The 15,065-nt window shown below is 36.1% G+C and overlaps 3 protein-coding genes across 3 annotated transcripts in view; 1 reads left to right on the top strand and 2 right to left on the bottom strand.

Annotated features, from left to right (window-relative positions):
* Positions 1 to 15,065, bottom strand: part of LOC5568063 (GATOR complex protein WDR24) — a 103,529-nt gene that overhangs the window by 15,362 nt on the left and 73,102 nt on the right. The window lies entirely within an intron of this gene.
* LOC5568065 (DNA replication complex GINS protein SLD5) lies at positions 1,101 to 3,386 on the bottom strand. The gene is made up of 2 exons (XM_001651946.2): positions 2,776 to 3,386; positions 1,101 to 1,711 (listed from the first exon to the last, which is right to left on the bottom strand). The coding sequence occupies exons 1-2, from the start codon at positions 2,875 to 2,877 to the stop codon at positions 1,136 to 1,138; spliced, it is 678 nt and encodes a 225-aa protein (XP_001651996.1). The 5' UTR covers positions 2,878 to 3,386; the 3' UTR covers positions 1,101 to 1,135.
* LOC5568062 overlaps positions 1,276 to 15,065 on the top strand; it is a 64,970-nt gene continuing 51,180 nt past the window's right edge. Inside the window, exon 1 of the mRNA XM_021850641.1 lies at positions 1,276 to 1,341. Within this exon, the coding sequence (XP_021706333.1) occupies positions 1,316 to 1,341 (26 nt within the window). The 5' untranslated portion in view covers positions 1,276 to 1,315. The remainder of the gene's footprint in view (positions 1,342 to 15,065) is intronic.

Raw genomic sequence — 15,065 nt, 5'->3', positions numbered from 1 at the left:
CGCCACTCGCACCATAGTAAAAGTCGGTTTTATGGTCCCATGGGACGCATTTGCATTGGTTTTGTGTTCTATAACTCCTACCAAAGACAAATTATTCCTACCTAACTCGGTCCCTTCAATATCGAGTTATGGAGAGTTGACTGTATTATCAAAATAATATGACAAGTCGCGCGAAATTTCGTGAATCCTATTATTTAACTGTATGTTTAAAAATCTCATACTGATTTTTTGGATATTTGAAAACTATGACTTTTTGGGGGGGGAGCTTTTGACCGAGTATTGATTGCACCGTGTGAATTTCGTAATAATCGGTAAACTGCAAATATCTGTTGTTCACCACGATATAAAATTCAACATGAGTGTGATCTAGCGAAATGAAAATGTAGTATCAATTTGATTTCACATTGGCCGATCATTAGAGCGCTCAGGTAATGAAAAAAATCCTGATCAATTTTGGTCCAACCGTCCAACCAAAGACAAATTAAAGACCCCGATGTCCCTTGCAGTTGCCCAAAATTTTATGGCTCATAAGGTAATCTAGAATGCCATTTAAAGTGTACTACGATCTGTCAAACTTGGGTACCTTTTGCACTACCGAGGGACCAAATGCAGTACTAGAAGCGGTACCCAATCTAAGCCCGAGTGCGACGGACCTGGTCCAACCACTACACGATTAAACGAATTTACACAAAATTGAGTACGGTTCGCACATAATCGAGCTCCTCTGGACCAACACACCATGTATGTGATTTCAACACATTCTATAAACTGCTCCTTTGTTGATTTCTTTTGCTTTTACGCAAAGTAAATGACACATGAAGATGCTTCGCCATATAAAGCATCTCAATATCACATGGTTTTTTTAAAAGTGAAGCATAAATCAGCACAATTAACATGTGTGAAAATTACACACAGATTTTTTGGTCCAGAAGAGCGTGATTTTGTGTATTTTTTAAGAGAGTACTATGTGGAATCGCAGCTCTATTGAATAGGGGTCTCAGACAGCAATCGTTACGTTTGTGCTGCAGCTTAACAACTTACCTTTCGTTGATGATATGATGCGAGTTGCTGAAAGTGTAAGGAAATGGATTTCTCACAAATAAACATCAAACCTTATATTAAATAACAAAATGCACTATATCAAATCAACTATTCCTTCCAGCACCAGTGGTTCCACATCGCGGTACTTAAACATATGGATAGATCCCGCGGCAATGTTGATCATTTCGTGATTGGCACTGATGGAAAACTCCGCCACGTTCTCCTTGGCCCGTATGAACACGTAGCTGTCCATGTTTGGCGACACTTTGCGCAAATGTTCGTCTTTCTGGTGGTTCTGAGGTATGTGTCGTACAGCCAACTGATAGAAATGGTTCTCCATGCCGTTGTAGAAATCCGTCGCAAACTGAAGCTCTCCGGCTGATAACCGTTTATTATTGGCCGTTCGTTTGGATTCCTCTTCCAGGATGTGATAGGCATATTCTTCAATTTTTTGCAGCCGGCATCGATGGTAGCTTGCCACTATGTACCGAATCCGCTCCACCTCCATCCTGTGGGCAATATACAGCATATCGTTCTTGTTTGTGGTGGCCAAATTTTCCTCCATGTGCACCAATTGACTCATTACCATGTCAACGATAGCCTCCTCGTACGGTAGCAGCTGAACGGCAAACTTTTCATTCATCCAGGCTCGTTGAAGATTTTCCAGTAACTATACGCGGGAATCAAGCATTTTTGTTAGAATAAAAAACTTCGGAATCGACGGCTGGCTCTTATTCTACGCAGCTCGTAATTAACATTCACTTCCACCAAAATCTGATAAGATACTTAAATCTTCTTCGAAATTATTTGTTCTAATATTTTTACAAAACTAATCAAAAACTACGCGGAGATTTTTTTTAAACGGACTTTCGTTTATCATTTAAAAAAATAGCTTTGGAAACATTGGAAAATGTCAAATTTGAAACTTGTGACCTTTCGAGTTATTGGATCACCGAGCGGCTCGGTAGCTTAGTTGGTAAAGCACCGTAGCATACGAGAGTCGTGGGTTTAAATGCCATCTGAGCACGTTGATTTTTTTCATATTTTCGTTCAAAATATGTCGATCTTTACCACGCGTTATGAGTTAACTAATTTGAAGTACTCATGATGCTTTTATTAAAATACTTTTAATATTATACAGAGTTTGTCATGTGCGTAGAATTAGGAACATTAATATGCACGATAAGGAACATTACAAAATGTTATGCGAATAAATAGGAACACGGACACCCTTCTTCTTCTTCTTTCTGGCGTTACGTCCCAACTGGGACAAAGCCTGCTTCTCAGATTAGTGTTCTTATGAGCACTTGCACAGTTATTAAAACTGAGAGCTTTCTTTGCCGATTGACCATTTTTGCATGTGTATATCGTGTGGCAGGTACGAAGATACTCTTAGCCCTGGGAATCGAGAAAATTTCCATTACGAAAAGATCCTCGACAAGCGGGGTTCGAACCCACGACCCTCAGCATGGTCATGCTGAATAGCTGCGCGTTTACCGCTACGGCTATCTGGGCCCTGACACTGTGTGTCTGGGTACGGACTCCCTTAAAATTCATTATTTTGCAAATGATCATTTTAGCAAAAATCGAGAAGTATTTTCTAACAATGATTTAGAGTATTATATGTTGTTCTTAATTAATTACAGCTGATAGAATTTTGAAAATCCTCAAGTGCGCAAAATATGGGGCTTTTACGATACATGGTGGACCACCCTATCCATCCCCGAAACGTACCTGTTGAGATGTCATGGGAATTTCTTCCTCGTCCTCGTCGTCCTGCGAAAGCGGTAGATTGTTCTGATGATCGTCATCGCCGTAGACTTCATTGTGGTCCATTTGTGATAAATTTCACTAATTTACTTTCGATTAGCAATAAATTAAAACACTGATCACAAAACAATCACAAAAGAAGCGAACTTTGTGGCACAAACAAAACAAGCAAGTTTCGCGCGGCGATCAAAAGGCGGCTCGCGCAAGCGTTGTTTTTTGTCAGTTTGATGGCAGATGGATGAAGCAGACGAGTGAACACAAATCACGATGCCCTATCAGCAGTCTTGCCGTTTAAGCATCAATGAACATATTTATTTCCACCCGTTTATGGAAATTCTGAAAAATGGGGGTGTAGAGGAGAGCCGTGCAAAGCACACTGATATCATCATGGGACATAATGGCAGATCGAAGTGGAACCTTCAGCTGAATGCGGTTGGAACTGCATTAAAAAAATCAAGCTAAAACGAATTCGATTCAATTTTTATATTGGACTGAAACTCAGCCAGCTTTCAGCTTATATACGATGCGAGCAATCTTATTGCGGCGCTTATATTAAATCCACATCCAGCGGCGGCGGTAACGCGCAGAAGATATGCGCGCAATTCAAACGCAACGTCAAAATTCAAGTAGGCTTGGATTTTTTCGTCCTTCAAGGACACAAATGTTTCAAATTTGCTAAATCTGAAACATTTGGTGATTTTCATTATCACTGCGACGGTAAATATATCGATATTTTCAGATAATCGCATTACGTGGATTAATCATGCAGAGCACAATAAGTTAAGGAAAACAACTTTATACGGTCCCCAAGATCGCGCTTAGAAATTTATGTTTTTAGGTTTCGCACTCTCTGCCCATAACTGCATATTTGTAACATTCGACAAAAGTAGGCATTGAGTAATTGGAACTCCAAGTGTGCATATTATGAGTAAAAGCATTAACCTAATGCTAATGTCGCTGCTGATCGTGTTACCAACATCTAGTTTGCCACGAACTGACAGCGTGAGTACCGGGCCTCAAAGTGTCAGATTAATTTTAAAAACAAAAACAACGTCATGGTATTGAACAAACAATGAAAAACCATAATTTAAGGCAATAAAAATTAAAATCAGTTTTGTAACAACTACGCCACTAGCGTTCTACTACTAATATTTCTATTATTTTATGGCAGTGTGGAAAGAAACTAAAACTAAAAACTGATATCGCATATTGGGTAAAAAGTCAGAAAATAATTTTGATAGGAATTTCATTGCTATTACATTGCCAGGCTCATGTAAAATCTCAATGTGACTGTTATGCGGTTACAATTACCAATGTGACAAAACAACTTGGTATTTTTCTCGAATTTTCTAGAACAATCTCACAGATTTAAGTAAGTTGATCGGAAGTGTTCATCATTTGATAACTCTCTACAGTATTAACTCGAAATTGTCAAAAATGTCGAATGTGACAGATATGCAGTTATGGACAGCTCTATGACGCACTGATTTATCACATTGCAAACGATAGAAAGTGCTTCGTGCTACACTTTACTTCAAGCTTTTATTAATGTGCGTTGCGTGATTAATTCTAGCGATGAACATCTTAAAAACCTCGCAGTGACTTCAAGATAAAGTTAAGTATCTAGGGCTTAAGCAAGATCAAAATTTAAGCTTCAAAAATCACAATTATTTAAAAATTCTGTACTCACTTATCAACAGAAAATCTAAACTTTGTCTTAAGAACAGGCTTTTGATCTTCAAACAAATTTTCAGGCCTGTCATGTTGTAGGGTAACGCGGTGTAATACGCCCCACCGGGGCAATACGCCACTCTGAAGTTTCACGGGATTGAGGCTGCTTTTACACGAAAATATGATTACATTTCTTAACTATTCGCGAATAAATGATGTTGCGCATATATGTTCTTTGAGAAGTATAAACAATCCATAGAAATTCTAAAAATATCGAAAATCAGGTTTTTGGCGTAAAATTATGCGTCCGATAAGCAAGCCTGGCCGTTAATGGAGTCCTTCCTTTACTATTGTACTTATTACAAAAACTTTTACCGGCGACTGCTAATGGACCCCTTTAAGCTAAGCAAGTGGTGGAATTCTCCTTGGAAACGCTGTGGACCTTTTTTCTATGGGAGGTAGACTGGCCCTTAAACAAAAAAGTTGTAAAATTCGACGGGGCACCCCATAGATATGTGCCTTAGGGTAAGAAAAAAGCTCTCTCAAAATTTCAACTCATTTGGTTGCTCCCCCAGCTGGCGCATTCAATTCAATGTTTGTATGGAATATTCGTCTCAAATATATTGAAAATTGACCCTATGTCACTGTTTCGTCTCGTACACTAGTTATTCGCGTTCAATTGAGCCCAGAATGACAAATTCACTAGTTGATACGCTAATGAACATAGTTGCCGAAGGTTGTATCTGGATTTAAGCTAATTTTCATTAAGCTTTCAGTTGTTGAAAGTTAGGCTTGGATCAGCACTCCCGTACAATCACACATGTGCATGCACCTCGTGCCGCAGCTCGCCCAGCGTCATAGGTGGCTATGATGCGCTTAGTAGCTACCACCCAGCTAAGTTGAAGGAATACTGAGCAATATTGCAAATCTTCTTCAGATAGTTAAAACACCAACTTTATCAATTTTAATCATCATACAACCTTCTCCAATATTGTTTTCTATAGTATCAAGTAGTGTTTTTGACATTCTGGGTTCAATTGAACGCGATCAACAATTTTCCTGACTCAAACAGGAGATGTTGTGCTGTTTCCTATATGTTGGAGCTGAAAATCCCATATTAACTTCAATTCAATTGCACCAGCTCATGGAACGACCAAATGAGCTGAAACTTTCAGGAAGTCTTCCTCTAACCCTGAAGAATAATCCTGGCGGGTGCCCCGTGGAATTATACAACTTTATTTTTCTCCCATACTAAGGTGGGCCAGTCTAATGGGAGGGGCATATTGCCCGGGTTGTTTTGAAATGTAAACATTGGGACGGTTTACAAAAAACATCTAGTACACTTTTTAGAAGCAACCTGGAAAGAGAAAGTTGCATGCAGACCTGCTAAATAAGCAACACATTGGTATAATAAACTTTAGGAGTGATGCATTTGCTACTGCGATAGAGCAGTTTTTCCTTAAGGGGGAGCGCATTACACCTTTTTACCTTATACTGTACCAATATGGACTAGCTGTTGTAATACCATGAACAAAGCTCAGCAGAGAATTCAAAATGAAATTTAGAAAATGATTCTGAAGTTTCCTCCCTGGCATAGTACTGATGAGTTAATAGAATATCTAATGTTGAGTCATTGAAACGAATATCGAATAAAATTATTCATAACTTAAGACAAAAAGCGTTGCGATCTTCTATTGCCACGATTATTGCGTTTATATTTAGGTTAAGTAAGGTTAAGTTCGTTGAAAGCATTTTCTTTTCTCTTATAAGCAGGTGAAATCAACTCACCTGTAAAAATTCTGATCTGCTACGGCAAATGAAATGTAATATGTTGTTAACGAAATGTTAATAACAGCTTAATTTAGTTTCACCAAATTTGAATGATGGTATTGCCTAACACAGAACACCTAGGTATAATAAATAAATGTAATGATTGAAATGATACTAATAAATAAATTAAAATAAAAACAAAAAAATATGCGAGAATCCTCATTACATAACGAAACTCTTTGTTTGAAATGCTCCCGTATCCGCAGAGCAATAAAGTAAAACAGTTCAAATTACTGCCCTTTCTGAATATGTTGACGCAGCCTTTATTTTAGCCCGAATGAAATCGTATTGACGTCTAGTTTTTTCAAGGACCATTTGCTGTTTTGGGAACATCCACCGATTTGTAGTTAATTATTCCAGTGGGTTACTGGGTTAGATCGGGTAAAATTGACCTTAACTTTCTTCTTTGTTATCTTTTAGCCAACTAATTGGTATAAATCTGATTCAAATTCAACTGTTGTTATTCTGTCGACTCCGGATATCATGTGAGGACTAAATTAAACAATTGGAACAGTTTTTAAATAGGTCAATTAAATTTTTCTTATGGATATAGACACCCTGTAGATGTTGAAAAGTTCAAGGCCTAGAGTAGTTTAAGTGATCTAGATCAGGCCTGCCCAACGTACGACCCTCGGCTTCATTTTATGCGGTCCACAAAGAGCTAGAAGACCCTTCTCATATCTGGCCCTTTTGCTTCTCTATCAAAATATTAAATCTTTAAATTTTTAAATTTTGATTTTGATCCTCCCAAATTTTCTTGATTTTTTTTTTCATTTATAAAGTAGCTTTATTGTATGAGGATTAAATAAAAGACATCTCTGCAATAACAATCTTCATTATAAAATAGACAAAAATAAATTCAAATAAAGTTAAAAAATGTCGATTTAATGTTAAAGGTCAGACACTATCACGGTGAATAAAACAAACAAGTTAGATTCTCACAAGATCCTGAATATTAATCTCAAACCTGAACAAACATAACAAACATTTAATAGATCTAGAAGAAGAGTAATAGCTTATTCAATTTTATACTGGATTCTCGCAGAAAATAAATAAAATAAATAAATAAATAAAGAACCTCACAAAATGTTGGGCAAGATTGTCACAAAATCGGTAGTACGATTTCACAGAGTCATAGGATTACAGATTTCACAGGAATGGATCTCTCACAATCTTTAAGTAATTCATTACAAAATTTTTAGCAGGTCAAGCTTCTAGCACAAGAATTTAAAATGAGTCTTGGTGCGGTTCTTACTGAATCCTAAGGACAAATTTCACAGGATTCTGCGCATGATTCTCGCAAAATCCAGGACATCATTCTAGGAAAACTACACAGCAAAAAACGTCGAGTTAGATGCACATCATCCACGTCTCAACTATGATGCAATATTACCTCCCATTAACGTAATAACTGTGTATTGAAATAATGACATGTAATGTAAATTTAATGTAAAAAAGTCGATGTAATGAAAAACATACGTGAAAAAACTGTCAGCAGGATTTCATCAGTATTTATTGTTTTCAAAATCAAAGTATTTTTTTCAATTTCTGCATTTTTTAACTTTTAAATCACTTTTGTTAAATGATTCTTACTGGTGTAGAAGACTCAGAATACGGGAAAAGAACAGGAGAAAAGAAGAAATATTTATTATGTGGATCTAACAATCAATAGTGGAACTCAATCAATCGATGCCTCTTATAATAATGTCACAAAAGTTACTCATGAAACTGATTTTAATCATTTTTCGACACGGACATTAGCTCGCGCTGACATGTTTGGCAACATGCATTAAAATAAGGTACACTGGGGGAAGTGTATCAGTGGGGTAAGTGGATCATTCGTCAATATTAACTTAGCTTAGCTTAGCTTAGACTGACTACACATATCAATGGTTGCTATTCCGTGATTGACCGAAGTCAGTGAAAATGCACAAAGAATCAACTAGAAGTTCGGCTGGGATTGGCCATAATTTTCTTCAGTGTGCATAATTCAGTGCCTCTATTTATACAGGGTCAATAACGGCGCCGGCCACGTCCTTGCAGTCAGGTGGGATTGGGGGAATTAATGTTAGTGTGTAACCTTTGCTTTTTGGAGACCGTGTTTGCCTCTGCATCTCCACAAAGGTTACTGGGAGGGATGTTTGTTAATGGGGAGGATCGTTGGGTCATAGGATTCACTTTGATAAGCGATTAGACCATGATAAACAATGATTTGTGAGATATATACATGCTTATACGTAATTATAATATTTTCATTTGATATGATCAATTTCTATGTAGAGGATAATTATGCCGACACTTGAGGTGACGAACCATTCAAAGTTTGTTGAACAAATACCTAAATGTAACATTCCTACAGCTGTCAGGACGAAAGCATGTGTTATTATATTTTACTCATTTGAAAAGAAACAAAAAACTCGATTGGTTGGGACATCATAGAACACTCTTATTCTTATGCCGACACTTACAGTGGCGAACCATCCAAAGTTTGTTGAATAAAGTGAACCTTTCGCAAGTCTACACTTGTAGTGTCGAACCATTCAAAGTTTTTTTAATTACAAAAATAAAGGTATATAAAAGGTGTTCTGAAAAAAAAAATGTTAAACATAAATAAATCATGAATCAGAGTTTGTGTCGACACTCACAGTGACGAACCATCCATAGTTTGTTGAAAAATCATATTTACATCCCACCATTGTAACGATAGAATGTGCAGTCATACATATTTTATAGATTAGAAATAGTAGCATGAAACGAGCTCACCAATTGATCCGTTATCCTTTACTGAGCAGCCACAATCCACTTTCGGCTTCACTCGTTTGCTCGGCTATAAAAAAGCACTCAGGAAAAAAAATAAGCACGCGACCCAAAAAGAATAAAAAAAACTGTTCGGGCTTTCTTGACGCACTGCCCAGGAGCAAGCGTCAAGGTCGAAGGATCAAACAGAACTAACCGATCGCGGCACTTTTTCAGTTACTCCAACCGAACTCACCGATCACGCCATTTTTTCACTTACTAGACCAACGCGCGACATGTTTGATCCTGCCCTCGTCGCTCGCCCCGGCAAAAGCAAGTGTCAAGGTCGAAAGATCAAACAGAACTAACCGATCGCGGCACTTTTTCACTTTCTTCAACCGAACTCACCGATCACGCCACTTTTTCACTTACTAGACCAACGCGCGACATGTTTGATCCTGCCCTCGTCGCTCGCCCCGGCAAAAGCAAGTGTCAAGGTCGAAAGATCAAACAGAACTAACCGATCGCGGCACTTTTTCACATTCTTCAACCGAACTCACCGATCACGCCACTTTTTCACTTACTAGACCAACGCGCGACATGTTTGATCCTGCCCTCGTCGCTCGCCCCGGCAAAAGCAAGTGTCAAGGTCGAAAGATAAGCATAAATACTTGCATATGTGGAATGTTTTCGCACCATTGCTTCGTTTTAGGTTATATTCTTACGCACACACTGATACTATTGCAAAACTGGTACTACACGTACACTAACACAAGCAAACTTGTTAGCTGCAAAAAATAATTAATTTTAAAATTGTTATCCATCAATCAAAAATCCACTTTATCTCTGTCTAAAATCGAATATTATTAGTTTGTTTTACACGTGGTGAGGCTTTCAGTTCTAAATGAATGAATCCCAATGAAAGATATGTGATTTTTATAAATAAATACAGATATATTGGACATGGTACACTTACCCCTACTTTTTAATGGGGTGGGGTAAGTGGATCAAATATTATTATTATTTATTGGCAGACTGATTACGATAATTTTAATAAGTTTTAGTATCCGCAAATGTTTTTTTCGTTTAATTTTATTCATTCCCAGTTAAAATTTGTCAAATTGACCAAAGAAAATTTGAATTAATCCACCTTAAAGTTTTTTTAACCTTTCTGGTATAAAAGTGTAATAATTTTAAAATTTACACGAAACTTTTCGTGGTTTATCTAAGCTAAGTTGCAGAAGAGCAAAATATACAAATTTTCCAATTGAAAGCATATAATCGTACCTTATTTTACCATATAAATTGTTCTAGACAGATGTTACAAATATATTCATAAATAGAATAAAAGGATTTCAGTTTGTTATTCAAAAGTAAATGTAGCTAATATTTTTAAACTACGAGTACTTTTATAAAACATTGTTAAGAATAATACTACAATACTTCTTTATAACTTATGGGTACAAATGGATGAATTTTCTTCAAATTATTCTAGCTACAATATTTTTTTTGTTCGAATTATTGTGAACTAATGTAAAATATATGTATATACATATATTTTGATTAAATAAAGATAATTTTTAATTTCAAAGCATGAAAATGTTACATTACTAGCACTAATAACAAGAACGAGAGTATTATCATTCGTACTATACATAATTAAACCACATTTGTTTTGAAAACAGATGTTTGTTATTGGTGATCCACTTACCCCACCATGGTGGGGCAAGAGGATCATTTGGCGCAAATTTTCAAGTCCCTCATACTCAATACATAACAATCAGAAAAATCAAAATAAATGACGATTTGAAGAATACTAGTCCCTCATTTGTTATCCACAGAAAAAAGTTTGAATTGCATTATTCACGTTAGCTGTACATAACAATAAAGTTGACTATTAATTTTTCTGTATCCACTTACCCCACGGTACCTTATAAGCTTTATTATTGCTAGCATTGCTGCGTTATTCTACGATTTTTTTTAACAAAATTACACCATACATTGAAATATCGCATAATATATTTATATTTATTGAACGTAATGTCCCGTATAAATTAATGTAATTTTAAAATTAATCATGGAAAACAATTTGGTTTCAATCTGATGTATTTTGGAATGTAATAGAACACACATTAAATAAACAACCATTGAAAACCATGTTAAATAGCGTTGGCAAGGCGATAACATGAATTTTTAGAATACGTTACTGGAAAATCCGTCGGGGTAAATAAAGTATTTTTTGCTGTGGAGATTCTATGATCAACAAATGATACCACATGAGATTCCGACAGGGCAGAAATTTTAAAATTAAAAAAAAAATTCGGCTGGATTCTGACGGAGTTCTGAGCACAATTCTCCAGAATTTTCGAAAAGTGTACAGAACACCTCTGGGCAATCGTTTATATTATAGATCGTTGATTAAGGTAACAGTGGATACAAAATAGGGGAAATAAAAACAAAAACAACGATTGAATGTTTCATGTATACTAGACAGTTTCACAAAAAACAAAATTTCTGGGATTCAACCAGTCACCCCCTAGTCCTAGCTGCAATACTAAAACAAACTACCAGTCAAATTTTCATCCAATTTGGAGAAGATTAGGAGGTGCCTCAAGTCGAATTTGTGTTTTTTGGCTATTTTTTACATTCCAAAAATTCTAACGAGAATTTGGAAAAACGAAAATCAAAATAAATACCACTAGTTGAACGTATTATTAGTACTTTACAACTTCTGAGAACACTGTATGCCGATTAGAGATGGTTTTGACCTCATAAAATTTATTTCTGTTCATTAAAGTACCTGTAAAACATACATTTCTCTACAGTTTTTGTTCTACAAGTTTCTTAATCTCATGCCTAATCATAAAAGTTCAACCGTAGTATCATTCCTTTGTTATTTCTGAACATTATTGTAGTACATCATTTTTGTATCCGAATTACAGATAAATTGTAAAAAATCGTCGGAAATACGACATTCCTCATTCCCCTGCATTTAGAGCTGCTGCCAAATGGCGCAATTGCTGACATGTTACAAAATTGAACATAGTAGCTTTGCTTTTTCAATGATGGATGATGATTTAAGAAAACAGCTATCAAATGTCATCAACGCAGTCGTGTTTCAAACAACATTCGCATTTGATGCCAAGCAATTACATATGTGATATAGCCCCGAGGTTAAGCTCTCGACTACTGATCTTGAGGATCAGAGTTTGATTACGGGAGTTCATTTAGAGTGTTGTTTTTTGCCATGGACCAAATGACCTGAGGCCAAAAAATTTCATCACGATTCATTGTTCAAAAGTGCATCTTGTGTCTGAGTCTTAATCACAAAAATCTCCCACTTCTAAGTGAATGAAGAGAAAGTACTGATTTGCGCCTTTAGTCCATTTTCTATGCTGCATATAATAAACATTGGTTTCACTTTTTTTTCTTTTTAAGAGACTTTGCCCTGACGGGGCATTCGTCTCTGTAAAAATAATTGGTTTCACTCGAAAAAAAGAATCATAATTGAACTCCGATCCTCAAGATCGGTAGTCGAGGAGCTTAACCTTGGGGCTATATCACATTTGTAATTGGTTGGCATCAAATGCGAATGTTGTTTGAAACACGACTGCGTTGGTGACATTTGATAGCTGTTTTCTTCAATCATCATCCATCATTGAAAAAGCAAAGCTACTATGTTCAATTTTGTAACATGTCAGCAATTGCGCCATTTGGCAGCAGCTCTAAATGCAGGGGAATGAGGAATGTCGTATTTCCGACGATTTTTTACAATTTATCTGTAATTCGGAGACAAAAATGATGTACTACAATAATGTTCAGAAATAACAAAGGAATGATACTACGGTTGAACTTTTATGATTAGGCATGAGATTAAGAATCTTGTAGAACAAAAACTGTAGAGAAATGTATGTTTTACAGGTACTTTAATGAACAGAAATAAATTTTATGAGGTCAAAACCATCTCTAATCGGCATACAGTGTTCTCAGAAGTTGTAAAGTACTAATAATACGTTCAACTAGTGGTATTTATTTTGATTTTCGTTTTTCCAAATTCTCGTTAGAATTTTTTGAATGTAAAAAATAGCCAAAAAACACAAATTCGACTTGAGGCACCTCCTAATCTTCTCCAAATTGGATGAAAATTTGACTGGTAGTTTGTTTTAGTATTGCAGCTAGGACTAGGGGGTGACTGGTTGAATCCCAGAAATTTTGATTTTTGTGAAACTGTCTAATGTATACGATTGCTATAGTTTTCGGAAATTCCCAAATCACGCCAACTAATTGAAAAGTATTATCTAATATTGAAATTCAAAGTGTAATTTTGGTAAACTGGCTATTGAATTATATATCTAAATTGGAAATAACATGCGACCTATCTGCTTATCATAAGGACTAGGTTGTTTGGTTAAAATCCAGTGAATTCGACTAGAAGATTAAAACTAAAGTTTAAACTTGGTACCGTAAAACGGGGTAACTTTGATAATGCGGGTAACTTTGATAGTGCTAAAACCACCACATACTAAACGAAATATCATTTCTGTTAATCAGTTAAGCAAAACGAATGCAAAACTAAAGAATATTAGTATGACACTTCATGTAAGAGCGGTTTTCATTTGAATTAAGAACATTTTAGGCTTTTTATACGAATTTAAAAATTTACACAATTTTAGCATTTTCGAAACGCTTACAAACAATCTGTTCTACGATCACTATTTGATGTAGTTTTGAATAGTTGGCCACTTATCTTTGACAGCCTAGTTATCATAGAACTTGAATACGGTCTCAAATCTCTTAGCGAAGAGTATTTTCACAAACTGGGACCATTTTTGTAATCTAAGTCAGAAATTTCCATATACCGTCGTGCGGGGTGACATTGGTCCATAAGGGTGACTTTGGGCCAATATTTTCACAGCAAGCTAATAGCAGAATTATGAAAATAATGTGTCAAGCTACAAGATTACGTTACAAATAGCTAATACATGGTCATAGATTAATTTTTTGGCGTTCCTACCCAGTGAACCACGTATCGTATAAGGATGTGCGCCAAAAATCTCATATTCATACGTAAAAAATCAGAATCGCACAATATGTCAAATCAAAACGAATAAATGTTAACACAAATTGTATATAATTTTCCACTATGATTCATTGTCGACAAACTTTGTTGACAACAAACCATGCCGTAAATAGTATAATCTAGAATCGCATCAAATTGTATAAACTGACAGATCATATATCAATGCAGATAAGCATCAAATGAAATCGCAATAACTTAGCAAAATTTGCCACCCGAGGTCGGTATCTTCTGGCGGTGGGCTTCAAAGAACAACAAAGCGTGTGTGCTGTATAGCAAACTCCCTTTCATGTTGGCAAATAATCACACTTAATTCATGTAGCGGTCTGTGGTGTAGTGGTATGGTACAGGTTTAGGGATCCAAAGGTCCGGTGTTCGAGTCTCACTGGAAGCTTTTTTTTAATTTTTATCGGAATTTTGTGGCATCGTATTGCTGACTATGGAAAGTCTGAAAAAGTCGTGCGAAGTGCGTATATGGCCTCCACTTTGGTGTGTATATAGCGTTTTCATGCATTTTATACGAGTGATTTGATTCATATATAATGATGTATAGCAAAAAATATACCAACCGAAATGTTGACTGGGTACTAGCCATGAGATGCATCGAAAGAGGCGGTCAAAGTCACCCCCTAGGCCCAATGTCACCCCGCACGACGGTAACGTTAAACGCCTGGAGGTATGCAATGCCCTACAAATGTTCGTTATTCATTCAATTTTGTTCGAATCATACTCCATTATCAAAGTTACCCCAAAACAGAAAACCAACTTTCGATTATATGAAAAATTATATATCCATTCCAAATAAATCTTTTGCCAATTTATCGACTGTAATCGATAGCTAGGATGCCAGTACTTGTTTTAAAAATATAAATTGTAAATCTTTGAAACAGCATGCAAAAATATAAGTTTTTTTTTCGAAAAAAAACTATCAAAGTTACCC

The sequence above is a fragment of the Aedes aegypti genome, chromosome 3 (assembly GCF_002204515.2).
Source record: "Aedes aegypti strain LVP_AGWG chromosome 3, AaegL5.0 Primary Assembly, whole genome shotgun sequence".
Lineage (NCBI taxonomy): Eukaryota > Metazoa > Arthropoda > Insecta > Diptera > Culicidae > Aedes > Aedes aegypti.
Note: the sequence above shows the minus strand (reverse complement) of the source record. Positions and strands in the feature narration are given on the sequence as shown.

Excerpts from the sequence above, each read along its gene's own strand:
- LOC5568065 (XM_001651946.2), bottom strand. The coding sequence starts at position 2,877 with ATGGACCACAATGAAGTCTACGGCGATGACGATCATCAGAACAATCTA. Across the intron at positions 1,712-2,775 it reads TTCCCATGACATCTCAACAG|TTACTGGAAAATCTTCAACG; the intron begins GTACGTTTCGGG and ends TCCCGCGTATAG.